The sequence below is a fragment of the Parus major genome, chromosome 1 (assembly GCF_001522545.3).
Source record: "Parus major isolate Abel chromosome 1, Parus_major1.1, whole genome shotgun sequence".
Taxonomy (NCBI): domain Eukaryota; kingdom Metazoa; phylum Chordata; class Aves; order Passeriformes; family Paridae; genus Parus; species Parus major.
In genome coordinates, this window is record NC_031768.1 from 13,026,501 (window position 1) to 13,053,964 (window position 27,464).

Genomic DNA, 27,464 nt, shown 5'->3' on the forward strand with positions numbered 1-27,464 from the left:
ATGACAAGGAGCAAAAATTTTCCCCAATCAACAGAAGGATACTTCTCTTCCACTGCCCAATTCCATGAATGTTTCATAAACTAGACAGGGGATCATATAACAAGGGGAAGAAATGTTAGAACAGAAAAATATGTCTATTTACATTGCACCCCAGCTTAGCATAGAATATTACCTAAGTCAAGGATAACACACCACCAACCTTCTGCAGCAGTGTAATTCTGTGGTTTGGTCTTTGGCATTAAACAATAAAGAAATTCCTTCTGTATGGGCATCAAAGAGGATTTATGTGGAACTTTTCTGCTGAAGGGTTTTTATTTCCAGACAGACATATGAATCATTGAAAAATTATTTTTATAACTAGATCTGGGCCATAACACATAACCTTTCAAATTTCACTGCTAAGTCCTTGTTCCTGTTAGAGGCAAGATATGGCAAAGACTCACAGTTTGTGACTTTTTTCTTTCTGCACACACATATAAATAACAGAGCTGAACAGCTCTTCTCAATGCTCAGTCTTGTGCAGGCAATGGTCAGACTCACAGGGTAAAAGCTATCAGACTCATGAGAGAGGGGGATCCTTTGTAGGTTTGACTAGAGTGGCATAGACTGGGAAAGGAAAATAAAACTTGAAAAGGGATACAGAAGAATACCAAGGGTAAATGCCACAGAATCAAAGTAAGCAGTATTGAAGATGAGGAAGTAAACACAGCAATGCATTGCAAAAGAAGCACTGAAAAAAGAATAGTATCAGTCGTAAGATGAACACATTTTACAATCAGAGCTACAAAGGAGGAGACAGTTTAATAGTGAATACAACTGGTAATCAAGGTATAAGTTTATCCTGAGAACAAGTTTCAGGAACTCCTTGTAGACTGATACGGTAAATTGCTGATCAAAAGTGAGACAGAACAAAGGCAGATTATGCATCAAGAGAGATTCTACCGTTTGTGACAAAGAAAAAAGCTTATATTTGAATTAAGGCCTGTTCCCTCTCACTCACCCACATTCAAGAAGATTTTCTACGAAAAAGAAGTTTGAGACATAAGACTGAGATGTGCTGTAGAGGTAGGAGCTGTGAAAGACCCATACCAAGTCAGTGCAGACACAGGGCTGGGTTTCACACCTCCCCCAGTGCAAAGGGGTAAACTCAGTGCAGTGCACTGCCATGCCACAGTGGTACCCACTGTGGTACCCACTGTGGACCAAGGCAGCACCATAAAGACTTTCTGCTCATAAGCTAAGAGGAAGTTTATTGCCTCTGAGTCACTCTGAACTGATTTTACCCTCAGTTTACTGTTACATATTTTATATCCAAAATAGCAATGTGGACAACAGGGAACAGCCCCAATCTGTGCTAGGGAGGTTCAGGGTGGACATCAGGAAGAATTTCTTCACTGAAAAGATTGTCAAGAATTGAAACTGGCTGGTCAGGGAAGTACTGGAGTCAGTCACCATCCCTGGAAGAGTTCAGGAAACAACTGGACATGGCACTTGGTGCTGTGGTTTAATTCACATAGTGGTGTTTGGTCAAAGGTTGGGACTCAGTCTTGGGAGGTCACTTCCATTCTTAATGATCCTGTGAATCCATACTCTGCCCCACATTCTATTATCCATCTGAAGGCACTTGAAGCACAGAAGTATCAGTAGGGGAGAAAAAAACCAATCACTTAGGAACATGATAAATGAGAATGCTCCTAAGCAGGAAAAGGAAATTTCTTGGAGAATCATCTTTTCAATAGGATTAGAGATAAAGGATTGTATAAGAAACAGTAGAAATGAGAAGAGGCAAAATACAGTATCTGTATTAGTCCACTTACTGAAAACCAGTCAAGTGGAACAGTAGCTATACAATTTTTATCACAATGAGCCAATATGCAATTTAATCAAACCATTTAGAAGTAATATTTTAATATTTTTTTTTAAATCATGTTTACTATAAGAATCTACAACATTCAACACTGAAATAATTGCCCTGATGCATCTCAGAAAGGAGTATCACATAAGATATTTCCAATTAAATAGGAATATACCAAATAAGTTCATACCACATGCAGGTTCGCAAATGTTTTTTGTTGTGTTTTTATAGTCCAGACCTTACAGAAAAATTATCTTCAAGCTTCAGTAAAAGCTTGTGGATTGCCAGAAGGTGCTTCTCAAATGCTGAGCAGTGTGGCCCACCTTTTTAATCCATTTATGATAGGAAACTTAGATTAACAGTAAATTATACACCAAAGAGGAGCTCATTAGATCATTCACCTGATCAGTAATATAGCACTAAAGATCCTGCCCATTGACCTGTGAAAATACTGTGCTTACGCAGCTTTATTTATGTTTGTTTCCAATAATGTAATGTCAAGACAAAGCAAAGTAATTTTCTATTCTGTAGACTAAGTGATGATAACAGAATTAATTTTCTCCTGTCCTACCTAGATAGACCTGCTAATGATAAGCCATTTCTTCAATGGAAAACCAATGGAAATCCAGCAGATTGCAGTGAAGGATAATGTAAAATCAGAGAGGTGCAAAGGGACATTTATATACATAATGCAATTGCTTACCAAAGGCACGGCCCTTGAGGGCTCCAGACTGGGCCTGGGTGCTGTTGAGTACATGTAGTTAAACAATCTGTCTATTTTTCTTAGAGGTACACCTCCACCTTGATCACTTATCTAAGGAATGAAAATTTAAGAGCTTTAAACATTATGTTCTAAAAAAAACCCCACAAAACATCAAGAAGCATTATCTAAATTACTTTAGATATACTAAAGAAGCAGTTAGGGACTTTGGGACTGTCTGGTTTGGAGAAAATAAAGCTGGGAGTGCCCCTGCCATGGTGTACAGCCTCATGAGGAGGGGAACTGTGGAGGGAGGTGCTGATCTCATCTCCTTGGATCCAGTGATGGGATATGTGGGAACAGTTCAAAGCTGCAACATCAGGGGAGGTTTAGAGTGGACACTAAGAAGCATTTCTGTATGGGAAGGACTGTGAAAGAGCAGAACTGAGAGATGTTCCTGGAGAGATGGTCAATGGCCCAAATCTGTCAGTGACCAAGATGCATTTGGACACTGCCCCCAACAAATGTGCTTTGACTACTGGTCAGCCCTGAAGTGGTCAGACAGTTGGACAAGATATTCCTTGTAGGTACTTTCCAACTGAAAATATTCTGTTTTAGTGAATATGAAGTAGGTGATAAAATAATTAATTTGCTTTTTCAAATTAAGTCATACTACTCTAAACCTAGCAGGTTTGCAAGCTGTATATTATTTTTTAGGCATTTACCTTAATAGATAGATCTTCTTTCCCCAAAGTGACTAAGGTTTTGATCGATGGATAGGCTTCTTTCTTACCTTCATGCAATTCCACTGTAGCTCTCATTGAATTCTGAAGATAAAAGAAAATATAGTCTCTTTGATTCTAACTTTAACATATAAGCTTTTTGTGACAAGTTAGAACTTACCAGAATTTTATAGCACCTACCCTGTTCTACAGTTGTGCACAAGACAGAAAAGGCTGTATTTAACAAATTCAAGTGCCATCAAGTCAATGAATTGACTGGTTAAATTTTTTTATTACAACTTGTTATACATAACTTTTATTTATTTTATATACTCAGATAAAAGAAAGCAAGACTTTTTTTTTCCTCCTGTGTGAAATCAAGTAAATATATCCAAAGGATGAGAACGTCTTTCACCTCCATCATGCACCACACATCAACAGTGATGTTTACCACAGAAAACTAGTTTTGATTTTCTCAGCCTGGGTCACATAATTTTTAAGTTACCAACTGTCAATCTGACTTCATGTTAACAGTTTTCACTGCCAGTCTCTCCCAGTTCTTACAGCTACAACTTACTGGCTTCAGCCTGTTTCATGACTTGTACCAAAAATATACTTACATGTACGGTACAAATTCTCATCTGTTCTGCCCCAGAACTAATTTACAAATGGCAGAATGGGAGAAGACTTAAATGATAGTTGACAAATGTCAGAAATCTATCCCCAAAATCCATTACTTTGAAAAAGTTTCTCTCTGGCCAAATGTAAGTTTTCCCCTCAATTCCTGGTGTTCAGCTGAACCACATAGAGACCTCTTCTCTTCTTTTAAACCATTTAACAGCTCTGACATGCTCCATTTTCACTCTTGTTCCAATTATTCAACAAACACAAAACCAAAACAAAGCACGTCCTCTACACCATTCAAAGATACAGAGCCTGTTTTCACAATAAGGACATTGATCTTAACCAGTCCTCAAATATGCAATACAGAAGCAAGCTCAGAAAACCTGCAACGTCATGAATATTCCATCACTGCAAAACTAGACTGTCAAGAGTGTTCTAAGTTAATCAAAAAGCTATAAAAAGCACAACAGGAGAAGTGGGAAACCAGGGTGGTTTTAAATACATAAGGTCATTAGAGAGGGGTTTAAGTCTGGCTTTCAAACAAGAGAAGAGTGTTTGAAACTCAAGAATAAGCTTAAGAAAGGAAATCTGAAATAGCATTTAAGAGCTGCAACCAAAAGGAATCCAAATTTCAAGAGTAATAGGGTCACAAAACCCTCCCAAACATTAACAAGTGCAACCTACCTTAAATAATTCAAATAACATATGGAACAAATGAGACGGTACATAGACTACTTGAATAGGCTTGTTTGGAGCTTTAGCTAAAAAAAGAGAAATAAAAATGTCAAATCATTTTTCTTCAAAACAGCACTTTGCAGCATTGCCCTTTACCAGAAAAACATGAACATGTAGACACAGACAAGTATGTAAGCATGTTCTAATTTTCCCAGAAATTAGTTCCATGAAATAAAAACAAATGGTAGTTACTGCTGTCACCTGAAAAGACACGATAATTATGATCTTCAAATCCATCCAGTCAGAAGACTTTGTTGACACACAAAACTTCATTAAGCAGTGGCTGGCACATACAACAGTGTATGTTAACCAAGAAAACTTTCCTACTTAAGTGGGAAACTTTCACATGCTCACATACTATGTAAGCCTATTTGCTACACAAAAAGATTCTTAAACTAAAGAAAAACCCACTGTTTAAATATTCTAAAAACAACTACATATCTTCCCTTCATTAAAACACGCAAAATGTAAGTATTCATAAAAATTTCAAATCTACTGCAAATAATATCACAGCTTCCATATTCCAGACCATCACTGAATTGTTTGTCCACTGCAGTCCCACTGAGTGTTTCAGCAGAGGGGTTATGGCTTAGCACAGCTTTGAATGCCAGAGTGCTCACTGATTGATTGGGCAGGAAATAATACAGCTGCATTTAATATATTCCAGGACAGTTTGGGGGCTGAAGTCATCCCTGAACATTCAAATATCTACTGGCATTAAATTATGCAGTCACAGAGAGTCAGACTGAGCAGCAGTTCAGACTGAAGTCTTGAACTGTCTGCTTCATAAATTCCAGGATAATATAAATATGCACAAAGAACATGACTGGAGTCAACTTCATTCCTTTTGGCACTGAGAGCTGGTAATAATCCCAGTCATTATTTTAAAAGTCATGGTAGTGAAAACTCCTAGGAAAAGGAGAAGACCAAAACAATGCTCTCCAAGGCAACTTGATATTTTATTCTGTTAATTTTGTGAGTCCATACTCCCATTCCCTTCCACTTCATGGAAACCAAGGCAAACTGATTCACACTTGTTTGAGGCACAGAGATAGAAAATGAGTCATTGTTGCTCTTGTGAGGTAATTTGCAAAGTTACTTTCCTTATATTGATAATAAGTTGATTTAAAGGAAACAGGTAATTCTTTATTCACTTTTCCTTTTTTTTAGCTCCAGCAGCTTGCTTTCTCTACTCTTGGATCTTTTTACTTATTCCTTCAGATGAATTTTGCATTGATTGATTCCTCTGCTGCAACACTCAAGTACTTTTAACTCCAGAACCACTCAGTTTAAAAGGGGAAGGTTGGGTCCTTTGGTTTTGGGAGATGGATGGCAATGCTGACAGTATCACCTTGTATAGGGAAATATTTCTACACTAATCAGTAGTACTTTGAGCAACACATATTCCATGTATCTCACTCTCTCATTGAGTGTTACCTAATTCTGAGACTTTTGCAGTTCTGCTGCTGAAGTTTGGACCCATCTTAATATTATGTTTGGCTGCTGTCCAAAACCTGGGAGAGGATCACTCAGGAATTTTTTTTTAACTAATAAAAAAATAAGCTTCCTTTTGTCAATAAAATAATGAACAAAAAGCAGTCAATATGCTGACAAGGCCTGTCTCATAAGTTTTGTGTCATCCCATTTTGATCTCTGCAATCAAATTGAAATAGATTTCCATGTGAGGAGTTTATGATTGGATTTAAAGCATAGACTACCTAATAAAAATTCCAACTTTGCCATCTTACACAGAAGGGCTCACTGCTGTGTTGAGTGCCAGTGGAATTCATAGGTTTATCATCAAACTTTGGAATGGAACAAGTTTCTGTTCTCTTAGAAGACTAAAAGGTAGGCATGTTTCTTTCTCGGTTATGAGGAGTCTTGGTTTATTTTCTTTAAAGTGACAGTGAATTTAGCAGATAGAACTCTGCATTCAACATAAAAAAGTACACATCATGATAATAAATTATCATTCAGGTGCCCATGTAGATATATTAGAACAAAAGTAACTGCATAGTTCAAGTTATAACTTACAATTAATTAATAAAACCAGAATTCACAGATACCAGAAATGCACTTTCTTAGATACATCAATTAAATTAATTTCATAATTACCATTGAATTCTTCAACTTCCAGATCAGGTGCCACTGTATAGTACTGTTCACATAACATCTTAGCTGTTTCATAAGCATCTACAAAATAACAGAACAAACACTGATTTATCAAAATCTTCTAGCAATGACCAGCAGTGTTCATTCTCCCTGTAAAAGACCACAAACAGAATACTCACTTTGAGCTCTAGTTTACAAAAATGACACTGGTATCCAATATAATCCTTTTTTCTCTGTACACTCATAGCCTGGTTGTCAGGAAAGGAAAAACTCTATCTAAAGCTCAAAAAAAACCAAAACAGAGTGCTGGAGAGAAGCTATTTTTCTTCTTTGTTTGGGGCTTAAAAACCAGAAGGATATAATCTTAGGGTGACCATAAAACCTACTTATTCTTTTATTTCCTGATAACAGTTTAATATTCGTTCTTTCCATCTCAAATAAAAAAATATGACATTGCAGCCATAAATTCAGGTTTTCCAAACACAATACTGTTTACAATACTTAATTTTCAATTTAATTTTGGTGGAAAAGCTGGATAAGATTCTTCATTCCTTCACACTGAACCAAAAATTACTCCCCCAGAAAATACCTTCCCATAGCCCTGATCAGGCTTTATATATTGCTGAGACACAGATAGAAAGTTTAAGTTCCCCTTTGTCACTGGTAGTGCCCCCCAGGGTTCAATAGTGAGCAATATTGTTTAAGTTACTCATCAGTGACTTGGCGGGGGGGCAGAGGCCTCCTCAGCGAGTTCACTGATGGCACAGAGCTGGGAGGAGAGGCCGATTCCCCCGAGAGCTGTGCAGCCCTTCAGAGGGGCCTGGACAGGCTGGAGAGATGGGAGAGGAATGGTGTGAAATTCAGAAAAGGCAAATGCAGGCTCCTGCCCTGGGGAAGGACAACCCCAGGCACCAGCACGGGCTGGGGCCGACCTGCTGGAGCAGCTCTGCAGAGAAGGGCCTGGGGGTCCTGGTGGACAATGAGCTGTCCAGGAGCCAGCAGTGCCCTGGGGGCCAGGAGGGCCAGGGGGATCCTGGGGTGCATTAGGGACAGCTCTGCCAGCAGGTCAGGGAGGTGATCCTGCCCCTCCACTGAGCCCCAGTGAGGCGTGTCTGGAGTGCTGTGCCCAGCTCTGGGCTCCTCACGACAAGACAGACATGGAGCTCCCAGAGCAGGTCCTGTGGAGGGAAACAAGGATGAAGGGACTGGAATATCTCTCTTTGGAGGAGAGACTGAGGGAGTTGAGCCTGTTCAGCCCTGAGAAAAGAAAACTGAGAGGAGACCTCATCAGTGCCTAAGACTATCTGAGGAGGAGGTGCCAAGAGGTTGGAGCCCTTTGGAGGCTCTTTTCTGTGATGCTGAGCAATAGAACCAGAGGCAGAAATTGATGCACAGGAAATTCCACCTGAACATGAGGAAGAATTTCTTCCCTGTGTAGTAACCGAGCACTGGCACAGATTACCCAGAGAGGGTGTGGAGTCTCCCTCAGTGGAGATGTTCAAGAACCATCTGGGCACAATCCTGTGCCATGTGCTCTGGGATGGCCCTGCTTGAGCAGGGGGAGGTTGGACCACATGATTTGCTGTACTCCCTTACAACATGACCCATTCTGCAATTCTGTATTTGAAAGATTTCTTACTCGTTTCTTAGCAAACAGGGTCAAACAGTATGAGTACAGTCTAACATTTCATCTTCCTCTAAAAGCCTACTCTTTGGCAGAGTCCTTAGACTGTTGAAGAGACTGTGAATTTCACAGCATGCTTCATGGTGTGGATGGAGATTAAGTAGCAATAACAGTGAGAGATCTATTGGTAAATCTAAAATCCTGGCTCCAGGAAAAAAATCTGAATTTGCTGTGTGCTCAAAAGTCCTAAGACAGTCAGTGCCACCCCAGGCAGCACAGACACAACACTTGCTGTAGCTGCTTGAAGCAAGAAGCATCTGTTTAAATAATTTCTTCATTATTTTACTGGCATACAAGGCTTATAGCTGGCACATACCAGTACCAAAATCAATATTTTAACTGATAAACTGCTCAGAATGCTGCCTGTGAACCAGCACATTTGGGAGCTAGCACAGCATACAGAACATAAATTAACCCCACCACCAATTCTACAGGGTAAAGGACTCAATCACCTTGACTCCTTGTCAGGACTGTCAAGCCCCTGTCTTTAAGGACATTTTGTTTCTTTGAAAGGCAACACTGAATACTCTTTGCTATGCCCTTGTTTGGTCAGTGTTGTGTATGATCTATTTTAGCTACTTGCTCGAAAACTGGATGTAGCACCTTCTGACACTATGCACTCCCTGTCCAAGGCAGTAACTGTGAAGCTGATGATCAAAACTGATTCAAATATTGCTATTAGAATTCAAAGCAAAATAAACAACATGGCCGCAACATATAAAAATGCTGAGGCCAAAGTGGAGTAAGATCAATCAAAAGAAAAAAAAGCTGCTGAAAAAGGCCACCCTAGGAGCCAAGAAGAGCTAGAAAAATGCTGTTAAGAGAGCTGTAAAAAGCATTACTAAGTGAGCTATCACACAGGTCAGATTTTGAGATAAGAAAGGTTTTCCTCTCACTTCCCCAAAGGCTGAGAAAAAGTGAAGGGAAGAAGCACACTCCTTCTCCCTTTGCAGGCTGCACAAACAGCAGTGAAGGACAGAACCTGGAATTCTCTCCTACAGCAAGACTGCATTTGCAAATAAATACACCCAGAGTGTGAACCTTCCACAGAGAAGTTCTTGAAGCAGCCAGCATTGGCTCATGCCCCCTTGCTAACATTCTGAAAGCGTGTAAATATTTGCAACACAGAGCAAACAGGACTTCCAGTGTTTCTGTGCCAGGTCAGGCAGGTACAACCATTACATCCATGTCTTCTGCAGGAGACAAAACAAGCTGTGGTATGATCAGATGACAGAGGAAAGTGGAGTTTCACTGGGATATCTGTACACCTGAGGACATTTTACTGAAAGGCCTAGCTAAACAAAGCTAAACAAAATGGCAATTTCACTTACTCTCAGTTTTCTGTAATATCAGCATGTGATACAAAAGCAGTACATGAGAACCTCCTTCTAAGTATTTCAGGGGAAAAAAAATCTAAAGTTTAACAAAACATTTAGACACTTCATCTGATATTTAAAAATACAGATTAAAGCTATTAAAAATCAAATTTTTTCCTAGTTCTGTTAATAGACCAAAAATCTGTTAACAGATCTTCTCAATAATGAAGACATCAGAAAGTCTCAATAAGCCCAGGGCTTTATTGTGAGCAGAACTTTCCTTTAATAAAATAAGAAAAAAACTATTTAAATCACCTTCAGCTTATTGTTTCTAAATAAAGTATTTCTGACTATTTTAAGACCGGGGATTTCAGTGAAAGAAATATTAGGTTCATCTTACCTTTAACCACCTCTGCCACATCACAATTAGGATCAATACTTCCAATATGTTTGGGATGAGCAGGATTAATATCTCCACCAAATAGAAGTGCTAAAATAAAAAAGAAATGGTAGTAAATTACTTATTACCCTTAAGGCAGGCCAGAAAGTTTGAATCTGATGGTATCTGAGATTTACTGGATACTGCATCATCCTGTAAAAAGATACCCCAGCAGATTGCCAGAATCCTCGTTTAAGAAGACTACTTGTCTAACTGTTCATCTTCCCTCCCTTTTTTTTTTTTTTATTTTCAGTTCTTACAGTTAAGACTAGTTAAAACGAAATTTGTGATGAGGGAAGGTTAAGGTGAAAACCTGCATTCCAAAGCAGATCATCAGAAATTAGATAAAATTAAAATATAAAACACTTCATTCATACTATTGTGGAACGGAAGCACTCACAACAATGAAGACATTAAAGTAAAAAGAACTGTGGAACTGGAAGGCATCATTAAAAGCCTTTTACACTCACCTAAGCTGCAATTTCACAGTCAGAGATCTCTCTCACTCACTCAACTTTCTCCCTGGATCTCAGCAGTATGATCCCCACTCCCTCTTTGTACAAGTGTCTGGTATCCACCAGACCCTTCACCAAGAGTTTAAAGAAGACACTCATAGAAGTAGAAAGATTTTTTACTTTATTTCAGGAGTGATTTTCTGCCATTTTAGCAAGTTAGTGAGCTCTAACATGAAGCAGGTGCAGCATGAGGTGAGCAAAAGTCTAGATCTGAAAGCTTTTCCCATCCTGGGCACAGCAAGTTCACACACTGGGCACTGTGTCCTGCAGAAGAGTGCTGTAGGAAACAGTCTGCACAGAATGTAGGAACAGGAACACAAACTAGGCAGAAGCTTGGGTCTGCATTCTGCTTTCCAATTATCTTTTTCTTCAGTGCTTCAAGATTAATATTTGCCAGCACAGACAGACCACTAACACTGCTAACACACATTATACAAGGTCAACTAAACTTTAAGCATCTACAAGCAGTTTTAAGCTCCAACCAGTTAAACACAAAGATCCATAGGAAAAGCTAGTCCAGTTCAATGAATCAAGTTTAATATTTTAGAATTAGTGCAAATTATGCTAGTACTCAGCCCAAGAATTCTATTAGGACAATGTTTGCACTCTATTGCTAGAACTCTTCTACGAAAGCCTTTTAACTTGGTTTTATGTCTCACTTCTCTGCCCAGGTGCAAATAAAGAAAAAGCTGTACATTAATCTCATTTGTATGCTTTTCCACATTCAGGTTATCTGTACACGCACAGCAAGGCATTTGTTAGACACATGAGAGGTTACTGGAAAGACACACAACTTGTAGAGAAACACCTCATACTCCAGCAGCAGCATTATCTGTAGCATACAACAATTTCTAAGAGCTCAGAAAAGCAGAACACTGAGCAGAGAATGAAGCTCTAGAGCTAAAAGGCACAAGACACACTAAAACAGATCAGAAGACTGTCCTTAACTTTACACAGATCACTTTCTGCATGGCTGCACATATTGGTTAATAGGAGCTGTGCAAGTAACTCCCTTCAGTCTGTAACACGAATATAAAAAAGTGAGTTTATTAGTAACAACAAATGAAATAGAACTTAATGACAAAGGATGACTAATTCCAGCATTTATCCATAAATAGGGAATAGGAAGTGAGGAAAGCCAAGAGATATAATTTAAAACTTCAGCTAGAAATAATTCAACCTCTTCAGAAGGCAAGAAAGTCTAGATAACTTTCTGGAAAAAACAGCATGTATAGTACCTAACCTATTCAAAATTTACAGCATCTTTGCATTTCATTACGAAATAAATATCAGCACTACAAATTATGTTTTGTACAAAAAGTTTTGTGAGCAGGAAGATACAGCAATTCTACTACTGCCTAAAAATACTTCATGTATCACTTCACAAGCCATCTCAGCCAACAAGACTAAAAAGTGAGAGCCACACTAACAAAGACTGAGAATTCTAGAAAGCACACTGGTGTTTTGGATTCATTTCTGATCATTGCAAAGTACCAAATTAACCAGTTGCCAGTATTATCTTTTGCCATAATTAGCACAGAATAGTCATGAGTAAGGGAACAAAAATACAAAACAAAGCTTCATCTTCAGGTTTACAAGCAATAACTAATGAATTTTCAAGGAAGAGAAAAGCAATTACTTACTGTGTTGGTTAATAAGCATACGGAAAGAGATGCGGTTGGTGTAGAACCTATCTAGAAAATACTGGATGTTACTGCTAACAAATGGATCAAAGCCATATTTTTCCTTGTATTCAATCACCCCTTGTGCCATGGTTGGAACCACGTCATTGTGTCTGTTCCTGACTTTAATTAAAACATCTAAAAAGCTGAAGGAAACAAAATTAGAAACAGATTGTTAGAAATAAAATTAAATTCAACAGCATAACCATATTATCTGTTTACTATGCCCCCCAGTCAATAACAAAATATCAGAGGGAAAATCCAGAAATATAGCACCAAAACAAGCCTATTTAAAGAGACATATTTATCAACCTCTCCCCCACAAAACCTGTGAAGCATTTAGAGCCCCAAAGTAAGTTATTCCCTCCCCAAATATCTCCTGAAATTAAATCAATCTCTCTTCAACATTGATGGATAGCAAAAGATTCTCATTCACTACAATCATATGTACTACCATATCCCTGCAACTTCTAACAGGTGGGAGATTGGAAAGAAAACTCAGGAAAAGCAACCTGACCACCCTTTATAATTTCCTTAGAAAAATTCGTGTTTTCTTCCCAACACCTCAACCCATGCAGTGAACTTTGAATGCATTTCCTTCCCCCGGGGTCTCCTAGGCTAGGTTAGAATCTCAGGACAGGCAGCTGTGACTCCCGTTCAGTTTCCTCTGACACCACTGGATGGCAGAGCGAATGCAACAGAGCTCTCCTCCAGAGCTCGGTAACTTCGAGGATAACACTCCCATTGCTTTTAACAAGCATTTCCTTTGAAACAGCTTGGAGGATTTCTGTTTCTCCTGCCAAGGCAGCTCAACACCTATGATCTTCAATGTGCTCATCCTTTTCTTCCCCCACAAGCATACCCATAAATACTTGAAATATCAATTATTAATAGCTTTCTAAAGCGGAAACATGGAAAATCAGTACTACTCAACTGTGCTACATTCTCCAACATTAAATTAATGTTAATGCCACAATGTTTATGTAATGTTGTTTTAGAAAGTACAAATGGTGAAATATAGCTTTCCAAAGAAAACAGAGGTGGAAGGCTTGTTCAGATATGTCTGTATCTGCAACTCTAGAGATTCTTTTCCAAAAAACATGAACAGAACATTCTTTGTAGATTTATAATGAATACTAAAAAGAAATGTATTAATTATTTTTATCAAAAGTAGAATATACACGAGCTAATGAAAGAATCACAGAAATCATTGAAAGGTCATCTAGTCCAATCCCCCTGCAAATGAGCAAGGGAAAGAACAAAGACCACGAAAAGTAAAAAAGACCAGCCACGTCACCACATTTAAATCAGATGTTTTCTTCCTTTCCAGCACCACTCATGCAAGGCAGTAATATTTTTAATACCATTTTTAACAAGTGATACACTTTTAAAATAATTTCTCCCACTCTACCATGCCAGCTGCAAAGGAATGTAGGATTCCTTTTTACTAGTTTTTCCTGATCCTAAGTCTAGCTACCAGTTTTTGCCTGTTAGCAAACAGTTCAGCAGTCTTTCAACACTACTCTGCTGCACAGAAGATGAGAAGTTTTAACTGCCTAATTCCCCATTCTAAATACTATCACGGTACATAGGACTGTTCTTGTACTTACAAGTCTTGCTGACTTGGCAGCTTAGAACACTTAAGGCTTAAAACGTTTACAGACTTTTTATGCTTATTGAGTTTTGATTCTGTGTGATCTGTTACCTCTGAGAGGTGATGTTAGAGACTGGTGCCTGGTTGTACTTGTGCTGCTTCTCTGTTTCTGAGCAACAAGACCCTACCAAAGAGCTGGAAGCAAGGCTTACAGCCACACCTGAAACAGAACTAACAGTAGTCTCTCCTAACTGTTGTTTGCTCTCCCATTTGTTTTTAAATATCTCCACTATCCACAGTATATACCTGATACCAAGAAGGCAAATTGTTCACTGTTAGTCCACTACCGAAGTGCTTAAATGCACAGAGCATGCCAAAGGGCAAAGGGCTTAGGTTTATCTGAAGCAGACCAGCAAAATCATAGCTGAAGCTTAGTCAGCATATAACTAAATATATAATAAAGGAATGCCTCATTATTTGCCTCATTATTGCACTGATATGACAAACCTCCTGTTCCATCTTCCACGATAACTGAGTTCACTCACGTGTTTCCATCAAGCAGATGCTCTTAAAGGAGCAAACACAAGAATATAGGCACATTTCAAAGTAGCAGAGAAGAAATCAGAACACATCTTAATTTTAACACTCATTCCTTACAGTCCCTGTACCTGCTACACGCCTGAAAGCCACAAAGCTTTTACTGGACTCAAACTGTGGGGGACCATATCAAGGAATTTTTAAACTGTTTACAGGATTAACTGGGAATACACCAAAACAGCTCTAAAAATTTTTGTTTACCAATTTTTTGTCCACAATTCTGTGTATTTTCAAAACCACAAAGAATAAATAATGCAGTCGGTTTGACAAATGAGAAATTATTAATAAGAAGCTACTTTAGTTAAGTGAGCTTCAGTGCTTTCTGTATTAACAGAAGAATACTTAAGCCATTACCACAAGTGTTAAATAAATAAAGACCAAAAAATTCTGCAAATACAATAAATAACTTGTGTTGTGACATTTATTAATTAACCTCCTAATAACCTGCATATACTATTGTGTTTTGATCTATCATTACAGTGCAAGAAAACAAGCATAAGAAAGTCAGTATAAAAACAAAGGGAATTTTTATAGTGTCTCTTATGGATAGTATTACCTGAAAGATGAAAAACATGAAAGTGATTAATAGAGTAAATACCTTTTCAAATGCAACAAATGCAATAGTTTGGGTTTTTTCAGAATGGCTGCTCTTTTTTGAATCAGTGCTAGCTGGCAGCTGAGTATCACCAGAAAGAGAGGTAAAAGTTCACACTCTGAAAGGTTTCTCCACTACAAAGTATGTCTACTTCCAAAGTTCAAAACTAATTAAAGCAGCATGCCACATTATGTAAAAGTAACAAAATGTCACCTTTGTAATCAGATATACTCCAATATTTACTCAGCTCCAACTGCTCACCAAACTCCTATTTTAACTGCAATGCTGCAGAAAGGAAAGTTCCTTGTTTACCAAGTTCCTCCGTGTTATCTCAGACATGCTGGCAGCTGACGGCTTCAGTGGCTCCCAGCTCCAGGACACTCCCCCACACACCCTCCCTTGAGAGGGCCACAAAAAGAAAAATCAGCAAAGAAACTTGGGGGTGTAGCGGCTGCTCTAAGTGTGCTTTGAGAGCACATGAGAACAGCATGTTTTACAAACCCTTCAATTTTTGAAACACAGCTTCAGCCTCTATGCGTTTACTGGATAGTGACATCTTGGGAAATGTCCAACGTTTGTGCCTGCTTGCACCCTTCACCAAGCATGGACACCTTATCTTAGGGCTCCTGTTATCACACTGTTTGGCAGAACTGTGCAAAAACTTCCACCTGATCCCTCTACAACTCAAAAAAGATATCTGCATTATCAAAAAGGTAAAAGTAACCTACCATCTGGCAAATGCCCATACTACTGACAGTGACAGTAATGTGGCAATGCTGCAGTGAGGCTTCATAAGGTTTGCTAACCAACAGAAGGCAACAGAGAAACTGAAACATTTCTGAAATGCTTCATTAGAACAATGCCAAGGGAAAAAATAACTTCAAAGGATTTTGTCCAATGTTGACAAAAAGGTAACACTCATGAAAATCCATCTGCCCTCCAATTCATACACTAGGAGCAGAGAGAAGCTGGGCCACTCTGAAAAACATCAACTTTAGTTTAGCCTCTGCCCCTACTCCTCTAACCACTCACCCTCTCCACTGCAGGGGCACGGCTGCCTTTGTTGGGCACACACTGTAACATTTTAGGGACCACTGAGCAGAATGTGGGCTATTCTTCCACTACATCCATTTCCCAATTCACTTCACTATGTGGCCTCACACACAGCTGTGCCAGTACATGGATGATATCTATAATACTGTAACATTAATACAGAAAATGGTTTCCTCAGAAAGACAACCCAAACTCTGAGAATACCAGAGCAGGCTCCCCAGACAAGCAGCGATAAAACCACAAATAGTCGGGGACAGTTTTGTGTTCAGCTGATAAATGTACTGCACCATTTTAGAAAACAGTAATTGAAGAACTACTGCCAGTTACTGGAGCACATCTGCAGATATCCAACCTCCTTGAAGAATCAGTTTAGCTCTCCTTCTCTCCTCTGCTACTGTTACCCTGATTAGCCAGAACAGAAACTGAAGTCCACCTCAGCTGACAGGAAGTCCAACAAGGCACTCTTTCATTTCCAAAAATCAACTTCTCTGTTATTCTTCATGTTTTTTGAGTGTCTGAGGTAGACACCATGTTCAGCTCCAAACAGAAACTGCTGGGATGGTACTGGAACAAAAGCACTTATACCCACACAAGACTCACATCTTGTGACACGAACTAAGCTAAAGGAAGAAGAAATGGGGGCCATCATGAAATGCCTAAATCACCTGATATCCCACAGGCCTTGGATGAGGATGGGCATTTGATGACCAAAGAATGCAAGGCTGGGTCTTCCATACTATGAGCCATATACCCTGTAACATGAACATGTAAAATGTGCTGTTCTACAGCATGTTCCACACAGGAACAGGACAGTGGAAAGAAGCCAAGAGATGAAGCTGCTCCAACCCCTCATTATAGGCTGCTCTTGGCAAGGTAGTCAGAGATACCCCACAGATACTGCCTGCACAAAAAACGCTTTGATCCAAAGGACCAGACATACCTTATAATCTTCCAAGCTTTTCTTTAAGCAAACCAATCTGCGTAAAGAACTACTCCTGTATGTCCCTAAAGACACTTAAAGTCACAGATAATGGCTCAAATTCCATATGTAATGATATGTGCAATCAGAAAAGAAAACTTTTATGCAAACTTAAATGAACTTAGATCTGTGGGGGGTTTTCCCACTGAAAAGCACCTCATTTAACTACCAGCATTCCTAATACTTTCTGACCATACTGATAATGCTTCTGATCACAAGACATAACAGTAAGATAGGACTAGATAACAGCAACATGGAATACTGTCACAGGAGTTGAGAAATTTCTTAGATTTATCTGTGGGTTATTATAAAATAAATATGGACATATTTAAGAGTATTTTTGATAGACATAGTTTGTAAAGAATATTTTAAAAATTCTAATTACAGCTCAATATGCAATTTAATGACAGCCTTTAGTAAGTTAGGAATAGATGACACCCCTGAGCAGGAGAGTAAATCTGACTTTGTAATCTTAGATAGCCTATCCAATACTGCCAAAAAGAAAAAAATCTGCTCTTTAATCGGATAATACATTTTTAATCTCTTTTCACAGGCCAGATGCAGTATAGAAGACAATTCTTGTTATCAAAGACCCCAGCTGAACTTCACCTCAATAGGTAGCAATAAATTCCATGCATCTTTATTATATGTACTTAATTGCACAGAATACAATCATTTCAATATTTCAAAGCTTTTAACAAACAGTTATCCTGAATGATATTGGTATTTTCTTCATTATGAAATATTTACTCTACTATACTCATACAGAGAATTGCAAACAGTATTTGCAGTTGCCATAAAAAAAAAAATCAAGAATGCCATATCCATATGGCAGAATCACATAATTCATGTGTTAATTATGAGACTCTAAAAATAGATCTCCAAGAGAACTACTCGTTAGCCTTTATAAATATATATATATTTATTATGCCGTGATCTACCTTGAACCTCTGATGTTCATAAAAAGCTGAAATTCAGTTACCTAAGTACAGAACACCAAAGATGGTTTCAGAAGCGACATAAACACCTTGCCTTAACCCACAGATCCTGATCATTACAGGCTTAAGAGGACCTGTCCTTAAGAGGACAGGTGTTTAGGACAGCTCATGCCATCTCAAAGGGCAACAGACACCTAAGTTTTGGTAACTTAATCCCATAAAGGAAAGCCTGCTGATAAACTAGCCACAAACAGAAATTCCTGTGTCATCGGCAAACAGTAAATACAGAATCACAAAATATAACAGGTAGAGGTGGTTGAAAAAATCTATTTGATTTATCCTCTACAGATTAAGCATGCCTAGAATGCCACAAAAAACTATCTAATGCATTTATACAAGCTTTTAAAACAGGACGCTCTACAGCCTTCAGTCTGTTCTCATTAATACTACAATCTTTCTTTTTGCCCTGCACACATTCTCAACTTTAATAACAACCAGACATTTTTTAATTCTCCACTTCTTCAGTTAGAGCAACCAATTATCCTTTATTATAGTGATCTTATTTTTTTTGGCACACGTTGACTTCCAGTGTCTCCAGTATCTTTTTCTGCCAGTCTAAACAAATGCCTTCAGCATTATTCAGAGGTAGAAGTATCCAAGTCTCTAAATCTTGTTCCTTTCCCATCAGTACAGTCTGTGAGTGTTTTAATTTCCAAAAAGGTAGTACCCAGAACTGCAGGCATCATTCCAGCATAGTACTCTGAGCAAATGGTTCTTTTCCCTTTGTTCAACAGCACTACAATTCAGTCAGTCTGTAATCCTTATGTCTCCTTCTACAGCTCTGCCATGCAGGTAACTTCATTCTCCTGCATGTACTGGTTGAAACACAAAAGCTAAAATGTCAAGATCTCACATAACAGGCCCACAACCAAAGGACCACAACATTTGAAATGCAGCACCTCCTAAATCCCTTATGTAACCTAATATAACATCACAGTTAATGTATCTGAAGTTTGCTGAAGGCAAAACACCATTTTTGCACAGCACAGGCCACATGGTACACAAACAAAGCAAGATGTTTTATGAAACTCTATAAAGCACTGCTTGATCATGCAGGATTTCAGAGCTTAAAAAGTAATCCGAAAGACAAACTACCTTAAGACAGCTAATTAATGGAACAAAAAACCTGCAAGAAGTAATATCCTGAAACAAAATTGACTGATATAGGTACAGAGTAACAACAGACCCTATTGTTAGACAGGTGTGTGTGTTTTCATTTTGTTTTCAAATCTCTGATGCGTATGTTGCACCTGCTGTTCTCACATGTGGGGCTCTTTTCTGTTTGATGCATACACATTTGAAGGAAACATTCTAATGGCAATTTCAATGTGATTTTGTTGATAAAGAGAATTGGCTAAGTTTTCCTTTCTTCTCATGTAATGTTATTCAGTGAAGTAGGTGAACACCACTAATTGAAGTCCATTAAAAAAGCTTTTAGATAAAAACAATGACTGACACATTGGAATACTTTAAAACTTAAAAAAAAAATCAAACTAATAATGTGTTAACATACTTTATGCACAACAGAACACTAAGCTCAATGTGTACTAAAATTACATTTTAGTCTTAAGTATCTGATATGCAAGTATAGTCTCACATCCATGTTGTTTTCTCAATACAGCCTTGGAGGCAGCATTTCATGCCATTTCTTAAACTACCAGTCTGCATAAATACAAAATATATTTTTCAAAAGCACTTAAGATATCTACATTCTACTCCATATTACAATTTGGGCTTTTGCAAATACATACTCCACCTCACAAATAAGGTAACTGCTTTCCTATAGTACAAAACCACTTGTTATTTGAGACAGATTGTTTTAAAATGGACTGTTAGAAAAAATAAATTACTCACTCATCCAGAACATGAGGATCCTCAGGACTTTTATTTTCGTATTCTAAAAGCTCAAGGAAACTCTGCATGTACCTGAAATAAGCAAAAATTATAAATAGACAATTAAAATACTTAAACCTAAAATACTTTTGAATTTATTTAATTTTAAGACTACAGGGTCACGTAAAAGTAATAGATGCATAGTACACATTTCTCTGCAAAGACTAAGAGTAAGTGGGATGCTGCAACAAAGGGAAAGAAAGCAACTACAATATATAAGTTTAAAAGTATTACTTATGACCTTACAGTCTGCAATTCAAGGAAACTGCTATATCAATCAAACTGGAGTTAGCAGGAACAAAACTTCTCCATACATACATCTGTAATTTCAGGTAGTTTGTCCCTGAACTTTGATTTTTCCACTCTTCTACTCTGTACAGATGTTAGTTTATTCCCATATTCCTTAGAGAGCAACCCAATTTTCTTTCAAAATAAAGCTCAGGGGAACACTCCCCAAAGGCACAATAACAGGACTGCTGGTCCTACCGGAGTACTCCGGGAGAGCACTGCCATTCACACACTCCCACAGCTCCTCTGTGTGACACAACCCTCAGCTTCATAAAAACCCCTCTTACACAACACAGCTCTCTCCTGTTCAGATATCTAGTTCATGTGAGATTAACTGAGGCTTAGAGCCCCAGAGGTACCACAGAGCCCCCAAATCAGAACCCCTCAACATGCACATGGCCAGCCTGCTCTGTAGGTCACTGGCCCAACATCAGGATAAATTCTGCCACCTCACACACAGCACTGCGCCTCGGGACCAGGGATCACCCCTGGAGCAGGTGCATTCAGCAGCACAGATGAAGCTTTAAGGACTACAGAACCAGGACCTATTTCCTGAGGTAAATCACATAAGCTTATCAATCACACGCATAAAAGGGAGAGTTTCAACATTACCATCCCTTCACTCCTGGTTAAGCACTGCCACTCAAACTACAATATCAACACCAATCAGATGTTAATCAGATGTGTGTGTCAACAGTTCCAACTCCCAGCAGTGGTGAAATAAATAGATGAAAAATCAAACAAACCTTTCTTGCACACGAGAACAGCTAATTGAAAGGTCTAAACAGCTAAAGCCAACACAAGAGAGAAAAGATAACCACAGAGCCTCCACAAGGAAGAAGCAAAACAAGTAACCAAGCCTCTCCCTTTTCAATAGCAGCTACCAATAGATTAGGTCAGCTCAACAAAATGATCATTGCATAAGCTCTTTCAGTAGCAGTTCTATGTTAAGACCAGCTTAATAAGACTGAAATTTCACCCTTCAAGCTGAAGTGAAGCTAGGGACAGCATTGTTGTCTCTGTGATAATTCCCTCCAGAACCACATGCCACTTACTCCACCCCCATTTCACATTGCAACCACAGGTTGACACTGCTCAGGGACACTGATGTTTTCAACATGGTCAGCACAGGAACACCAGCTCCTGTCCCTCACTGCATTTGTGCTCTCCTGCAAACATCAGGAACCATTACAGAAATCCCCCAAATATTTGTCACTTACAAATAGGGCACGTAGTTAATATCCCTAGTATAGCTTATTTCAAAAGATGTTATTTTATGCTGCTAAGAGATGGCACCACTTCACAACCATCACACTGAACTCAGCTGATGCACATGAAACAATTAAATTATGATCATGCTCACTCAAATACATGTTCTTCAACCCCCACCTGTTATCATAGACTATGAAAGTCCTATTTCTGAAAGACACCACCAAGCTTGAGAAGCAACATAGCAGGTTGCTTTTAATACAGACCCACTACCATAAATGTCAAACAGCAGCAATCCTGTGCAGACACAAGGATAAAATAGCAATGAATGCTGCTGCTACTGAATGTAGCTAGCTGATAGCTGATTTTTATACTGTGTGGATTTGACTGGTTGCCTGCCATTACTGGAGAAATTATGAAAACAGGCAATGCTTTTCCTTTAGAGTTTTCTCCTTCTGATTCTAAAATAAAGGAAATACTACTTTAGAAGTTCATTAGCAAAAGCATTGTATCCAACAAGTCAGCTCAGAGAAAAGGTGAACTTCAGACTTAAGTTACTTTATTTTCTTCCAAGCCCACAACTAAACCAAGCTAGAAAAAAGTCACTTCATGTCAAAGAACTGTAACCCACTGCTCAGTGCTTACCACTGTACATCACCCAGTCTGGGATGCTGTAATACCCTGTGTCTTAAATCTCTGAATAGAAACTAAAAGCTGCAAATGCTTTTAGCACCTTTTTCTTTTATGTAGGTGTGATTTTCAGTTTGTACACCAAATTCAGCCCTCCACCCCCTCTCTCTCTCCCAAACAGCTCAAAATTAAAGAAATTAAGAAAAAATATGTTCAAAAGGGTAATTTGTAAATCTGGTCTTAATGATTACCACCATTACACTTTGAGGACAGGTGAGCAGTCAGCAATCCAGTTCATTCCAAGAGTGTGTGAAAAAGTCATTCTCTTTTCATACAATCCATCTACTTCCTTGTTCTTTTATTTGAGTTGTAGGTGCAGAGAGGGATAAATGAAAGTGGTAACTACAGGATTTATCAAGCAATGAAAAGCAAGACCTTGTGATATTTAAACATAATTCACACAAAATTACCAACCAGGAAGAACAAAAGGAAAAATTCCAGAATAATGCATTAATTGCTGTATCATTAATAAATCAATACAACTATACAGAATACAAATCTAAAAGAAAATTAAAAAACCCAGTATATATGAGAAAAAGAGAATGTCCATTATATTATGCTATGTTTCATGAACCATCAAAAGCAGAAATCAAAGTCAAACCTATTGTCTTTCTGGTGTTTAATTTTTTATCACAATACACAACAATTCATTGGGCAAACTCTTTCGCTTTAAGTACCCTTTTGCCTTGTTCTTCTGTTAATTACTGCCAAGTAGACTGAATTCTTGTGAGTCTGCCACATGCAATAATTTTAGAATAGCACATTTCATACATGAAAGCACTGAAAAAGCCCAAAATATCAGCTCTGGGTTTTCTTTTCTTAAAAAATTAATGCAAGACACTTCTGCTTTTTCCCTGATGTGTATTTCACTAAGATTTTCCTTTACAATCATTCTAATATCAAAGCACTAAAATGATAAAATAAATCTCCATGGTAACACAATCTTGTTAGCATAGTCTCAATGCAGAAAATAGAGAAAAACCCAATTATTAATCCCCAAACTGTACGTATTTCTCTAATGGGTCTTTCCCAAGAGGGAAACGAAAAGTTATAGCATTTTCTAAGGAAAAGCACTAAAGAAAAATACAGAAATTTGTCCAGGACTAAATAAAATGTGAATTTTACATATACTGTGCAAACCTCACACTTACTTTTGAAATTTTATAATCTCTAAGCTTATCTATTGTTAGGTTTTATAGTAACTATTTTCCTTCATCACATTAGTGACCATATCCTTTATTAAACAATTCTGCCATATGTTCAGTATCCTACCTGCACTTTAGATATATTTCCCTCTCAAAGCTGGCCTAAAAAAGGCCCACTTCTTTGGATCAAGTTTCCCATTGATTTTGAAAAACTGAAAACAAGGTGCTGATTGTTGATCTGTCTGCTATTTGGAATTATTGCAGTTCACAGCCAGAGGATATTAACTGTGATACTGTCTTGAGTCACTTTATTCCTTCCCTACTCCTTGCAAAAGATACACGTAAATTAAACTATGAACTCGAACTGGGCAAAGCTGATGTTTTACCTTTACTGAAATGCAAAACTATTATTTTTGGTTTGTTAAAAGTTCACTCTCTGGGTAATTTATTTATTTATTCAGGAGAGTGTAGCTGAGCAGCACAAAGGAAGGACAGTGGTCTTGCCTCTCCTCAGTGCTGCACACATCAGGCTGAGAAGCCCGGAAGGGAAGGAGAACAAACCAACAGAGCACCTCTCCCAAGAGCAATCAAGCAATCAGTTGTAAAATCTGATAGGCAGCGAAGCACAGGAAGCAAAGTGCCTCCAGCATGGCCATGGAGATGGATTGGAGAAGGAGAGAACAAGCCTTGCCTGCAGCAGGGAGCAACAAAACCAGGCTGCCTCCCAAGGGGAACATAAGGGGTGAGAAAACTGATACAATCCAGAATGCTTGATGGCTGGAAGCAGAGAGGATTGATGGGAAAGGATCCGTGCTGTACTGTAGGCAGGGATGATTTCTTATTCCTCTATTTACAGAGCCACTTTAATTTAAAAGTCTAATAAAACCCATACTAAAGATTAGAACCTTTCTGTATTAATTTCTGGAATGCTGGCATTAAAGAATAGATTGGGAACTCAAATGTTAAAGCTCCAGCTAATTTGGAGTCTCACCAAAAGCACACAAAACCCATTAAGTTTTCTAGTGTAAAATCATAGCAAAAATTAAACAAACATTCTCGTGACTATAAAAAATATTGAATATTAACAAATAAATATATTAAAATAAGGAATTAAATGTCTTGCTCACTTGTGGCAAATGTACAAAAGACTTTTGCTTGTCCATTAATGAACTGCCAAGCTTTCTCAGTGTATGGCACAGCAAAAACAAAGAATTGTGAAATCTGACCCTCAAAAAAAATATTTTCTTGAAGTAGCTTTCAAGAATTTTCTTTCATGCTATACGCTCACAAAACAGATGAGCAATTTATATTTATTTATTTATTCTACTACATAAAATTCAGGAATCTCACTCTGGGTATCTTTAAACTTAAAGTTAAGAAACTATAAATGTATTTCCAAACTTGCTACCAGCATAGCTGCATATTACTTAACATCATTCACACTGAAGTTAATAAAAACTTTGGCTTGGTCTTTTTAAAATATAAATTTAGAAGTAAATTTTACCCAAGGTTCATCATCAGGAATTACAAACTACAGGTAAATGTTTAATTAAGCAATTAAAAACCTCTGAACAGAAAAATAAGAACTAAGCTCTTTAAAGTCCACACCTATCATCGGTGGGAAAATGCTACAATTACTTTTCTTATTTTTGACAGAAGATGTTAAAAATATTCTCACATAATCTCAATGAAGATACTCCTTTCCACAAAAACTTTGGATCAAAATTAGAAAAAAATTACAGAAAACACTTTAATTTCAAACTTCCATCTCTGGGCTTGACATCCATTCCAACTTCTTCAACACAGTCTGGTATTTTAGCCTGTCCAACAGGTCACTATTGGTCTACAGCTGTGATAGTGCAAATCACATTTTGACTTAACACTTGACACTGCTTTTTTTCATTTTGAGTTTCGGGGTTTTTTTCCCTTTTTTTCATCAGTAGTATCTATTCTGGCCATAGAAATCACCATGAGACCTCAAACCTCTTCAACGAAAATTCTCAAGGGGCCCTCCACTCTGAACACACCCATTCAGTTCCTTTGCCAGAGGGATCCAAATGTTGCTTAGCTCTGTATATACAGGCAGGGCAGAAGCATAAGCCACAGCACAGACATTTGGACTAAAAGTATTATGCTGCAGTCACTACAGAAAAAATACTGCCTTTTCTTCATTCACCTATTTGTCCACATTTCATTAAAGACAGCTTCACAAGTCAACCAGATAAAAAAAGCCTAAAAGACCTGCATATTATCTACTCTTTTCTATAAGCATAACAACTTCCTGTGACATCAGACAGACAGACAAGCCTTCAAACATTGCAAGGTGCCACTTAACCACAAAGTGATTATGTGGCTCTACAGCATTTACAGTCTCTTTAAGCACTTCATCACTATACTTCAAATCATCATCAAGACATCCACTGTTACCTTGCAAAGACAAACACAATACCACATATCCTAATTTATATTTTCTAAGTCTGAAGCTTGATAAATAGGATACCCAAGCCAGCAGTCAATGTATATAGTCAGCACAGAAGCTCTTGGCTCAAAGGCTATGACTGAATTTAACACAAACCTAAAGGATTAGTTACATTTACCATCAAATAAGCTTCTGCTCACAGAGGCACTTCTGTTGTATAATGCAAAAATATTTTTACAAAGTCTTTGGAAAAGGATTAACAGGTAAATGGACCCACGAACAACAATTTTTTTGTGCAGATTACATCCAAGGCAGCAGTCTCTAAATCTCACCAAACATGCAATTAGGCTAGAAATTAATTGCTGTGAAAAAGATGGCAGATCTTTGAATCACTTTGGATCTACGCTAGTTATTACAATGGAGAATGTTTAATGGATGACACCAGATTTTTGATCCATTCCATAACTTCCACTGAATACCACATAATGTTTTTAAAGATTTAGCAGTGAAAAAGCAGATGAAGTTTTAATTTTCTCTCAATATTTTTGACAAAGGAAGAATAAGGAGAAAGACCAGCTGTTTCAAGAAGCCATGAGTGCAATACAGTAAGCAATGTTTAAAAAGCTTGCTCTTGGAAGTTACAGACTCATTTTCATTACCTGGTAGACAACAGTAAGTTTTTACTAAATTACAAGACTAACTTACAAATCCTTAGCTAGGATCCAGATTAGAGTATACCATCAACATTAGACATAAGAAAATGAAACTTCATTTGACAAGACACACTATAAAGAATTCAAGGCAGAAAACTGACCAATTAAGAAGAATTCAACATTCTCTGTTGCAAGCAAAACAACACATACAGTGTTAGCTTTATTTTCATTCCACTTTTTTTTTTTAAACTTACCAACTCTGTACCAGCCCAACCGAAGGCCTGTTCAGTAAATTATCAGGCAGCAAATTGACTTCCCTCATGGTGTTTGCCAGTCGCACAGGAAGCTCCTTCCGCAGGAACATGTATGAAGTCTTTTCGCAAGCATTGTCACGACCTGTCAGAAGAAAGGAAAAACAGATGCCCATTGCAGCAGATTAAATTTTACACTACCTAATGTTAGAAGCTTTAAAAAAACCACTTGTGAAAATAAAAAGTTTTAAAGCAATTTCAGTACTCGCCTTTACTTTCCTCTCACTCGTGAAACATATTTTAAACTTTTACCTTCCTAGAGCTTAACCCTTTTTGTCTGACATTCTTCCACATTTCACATAATCTCATTTTCTCTCCCATAAACAGAAATTTGTCATCATAGAAATGAAACTCATCAAATATCAAGTATTGAAAATTACCTGGCATAAGACCCAAAAATACTAGCTTTTATCCATACAACTTTCATACTAAAGTGAGCTTTTAACAAGTAAATGCTGCACTCATAAGAGAGAGTAAGGAGTGGAAACAAAAAGACAGAACAGTGACAACAGTTGCTGATGTTTCATGTCACATGTTCTTCAACCTTCAGCACTTTAACATTTGAGCAGCACCTGGTGAGACCAGCACAGGCCATCATCCCTCCTAGGACTGGCCTTTAAGATTCTCACTAGGGACCTGGAAGGAAAAGTCCAGTG

General features: G+C 38.0%; 1 protein-coding gene across 3 annotated transcripts in view; it reads right to left on the reverse strand.

Moving 5' to 3' along the window:
- The window catches only part of PDK3 (pyruvate dehydrogenase kinase 3), a 35,788-nt gene extending 8,895 nt beyond the window's left edge, over nt 1-26,893 (reverse strand). Inside the window, exons 1-8 of one of the 3 annotated variants that reach the window (XM_033512217.1) lie at nt 26,752-26,893; nt 20,055-20,126; nt 12,346-12,530; nt 10,149-10,238; nt 6,752-6,829; nt 4,586-4,662; nt 3,281-3,382; nt 2,559-2,669 (exon numbers count right to left, since the gene is read on the reverse strand). In XM_033512217.1, the coding sequence (XP_033368108.1) occupies nt 2,559-2,669; nt 3,281-3,382; nt 4,586-4,662; nt 6,752-6,829; nt 10,149-10,238; nt 12,346-12,530; nt 20,055-20,126; nt 26,752-26,861 (825 nt within the window). In that variant the 5' untranslated portion in view covers nt 26,862-26,893. Of the gene's footprint in view, nt 1-2,558; nt 2,670-3,280; nt 3,383-4,585; nt 4,663-6,751; nt 6,830-10,148; nt 10,239-12,345; nt 12,531-15,173; nt 15,330-15,383; nt 15,509-20,054; nt 20,127-26,751 lie in introns of those variants that run through there. The other 2 variants (XM_033512218.1, XM_033512220.1) reach the window with 2 other exon arrangements.
- Between the last annotated feature and the right edge of the window lie 571 nt (nt 26,894-27,464).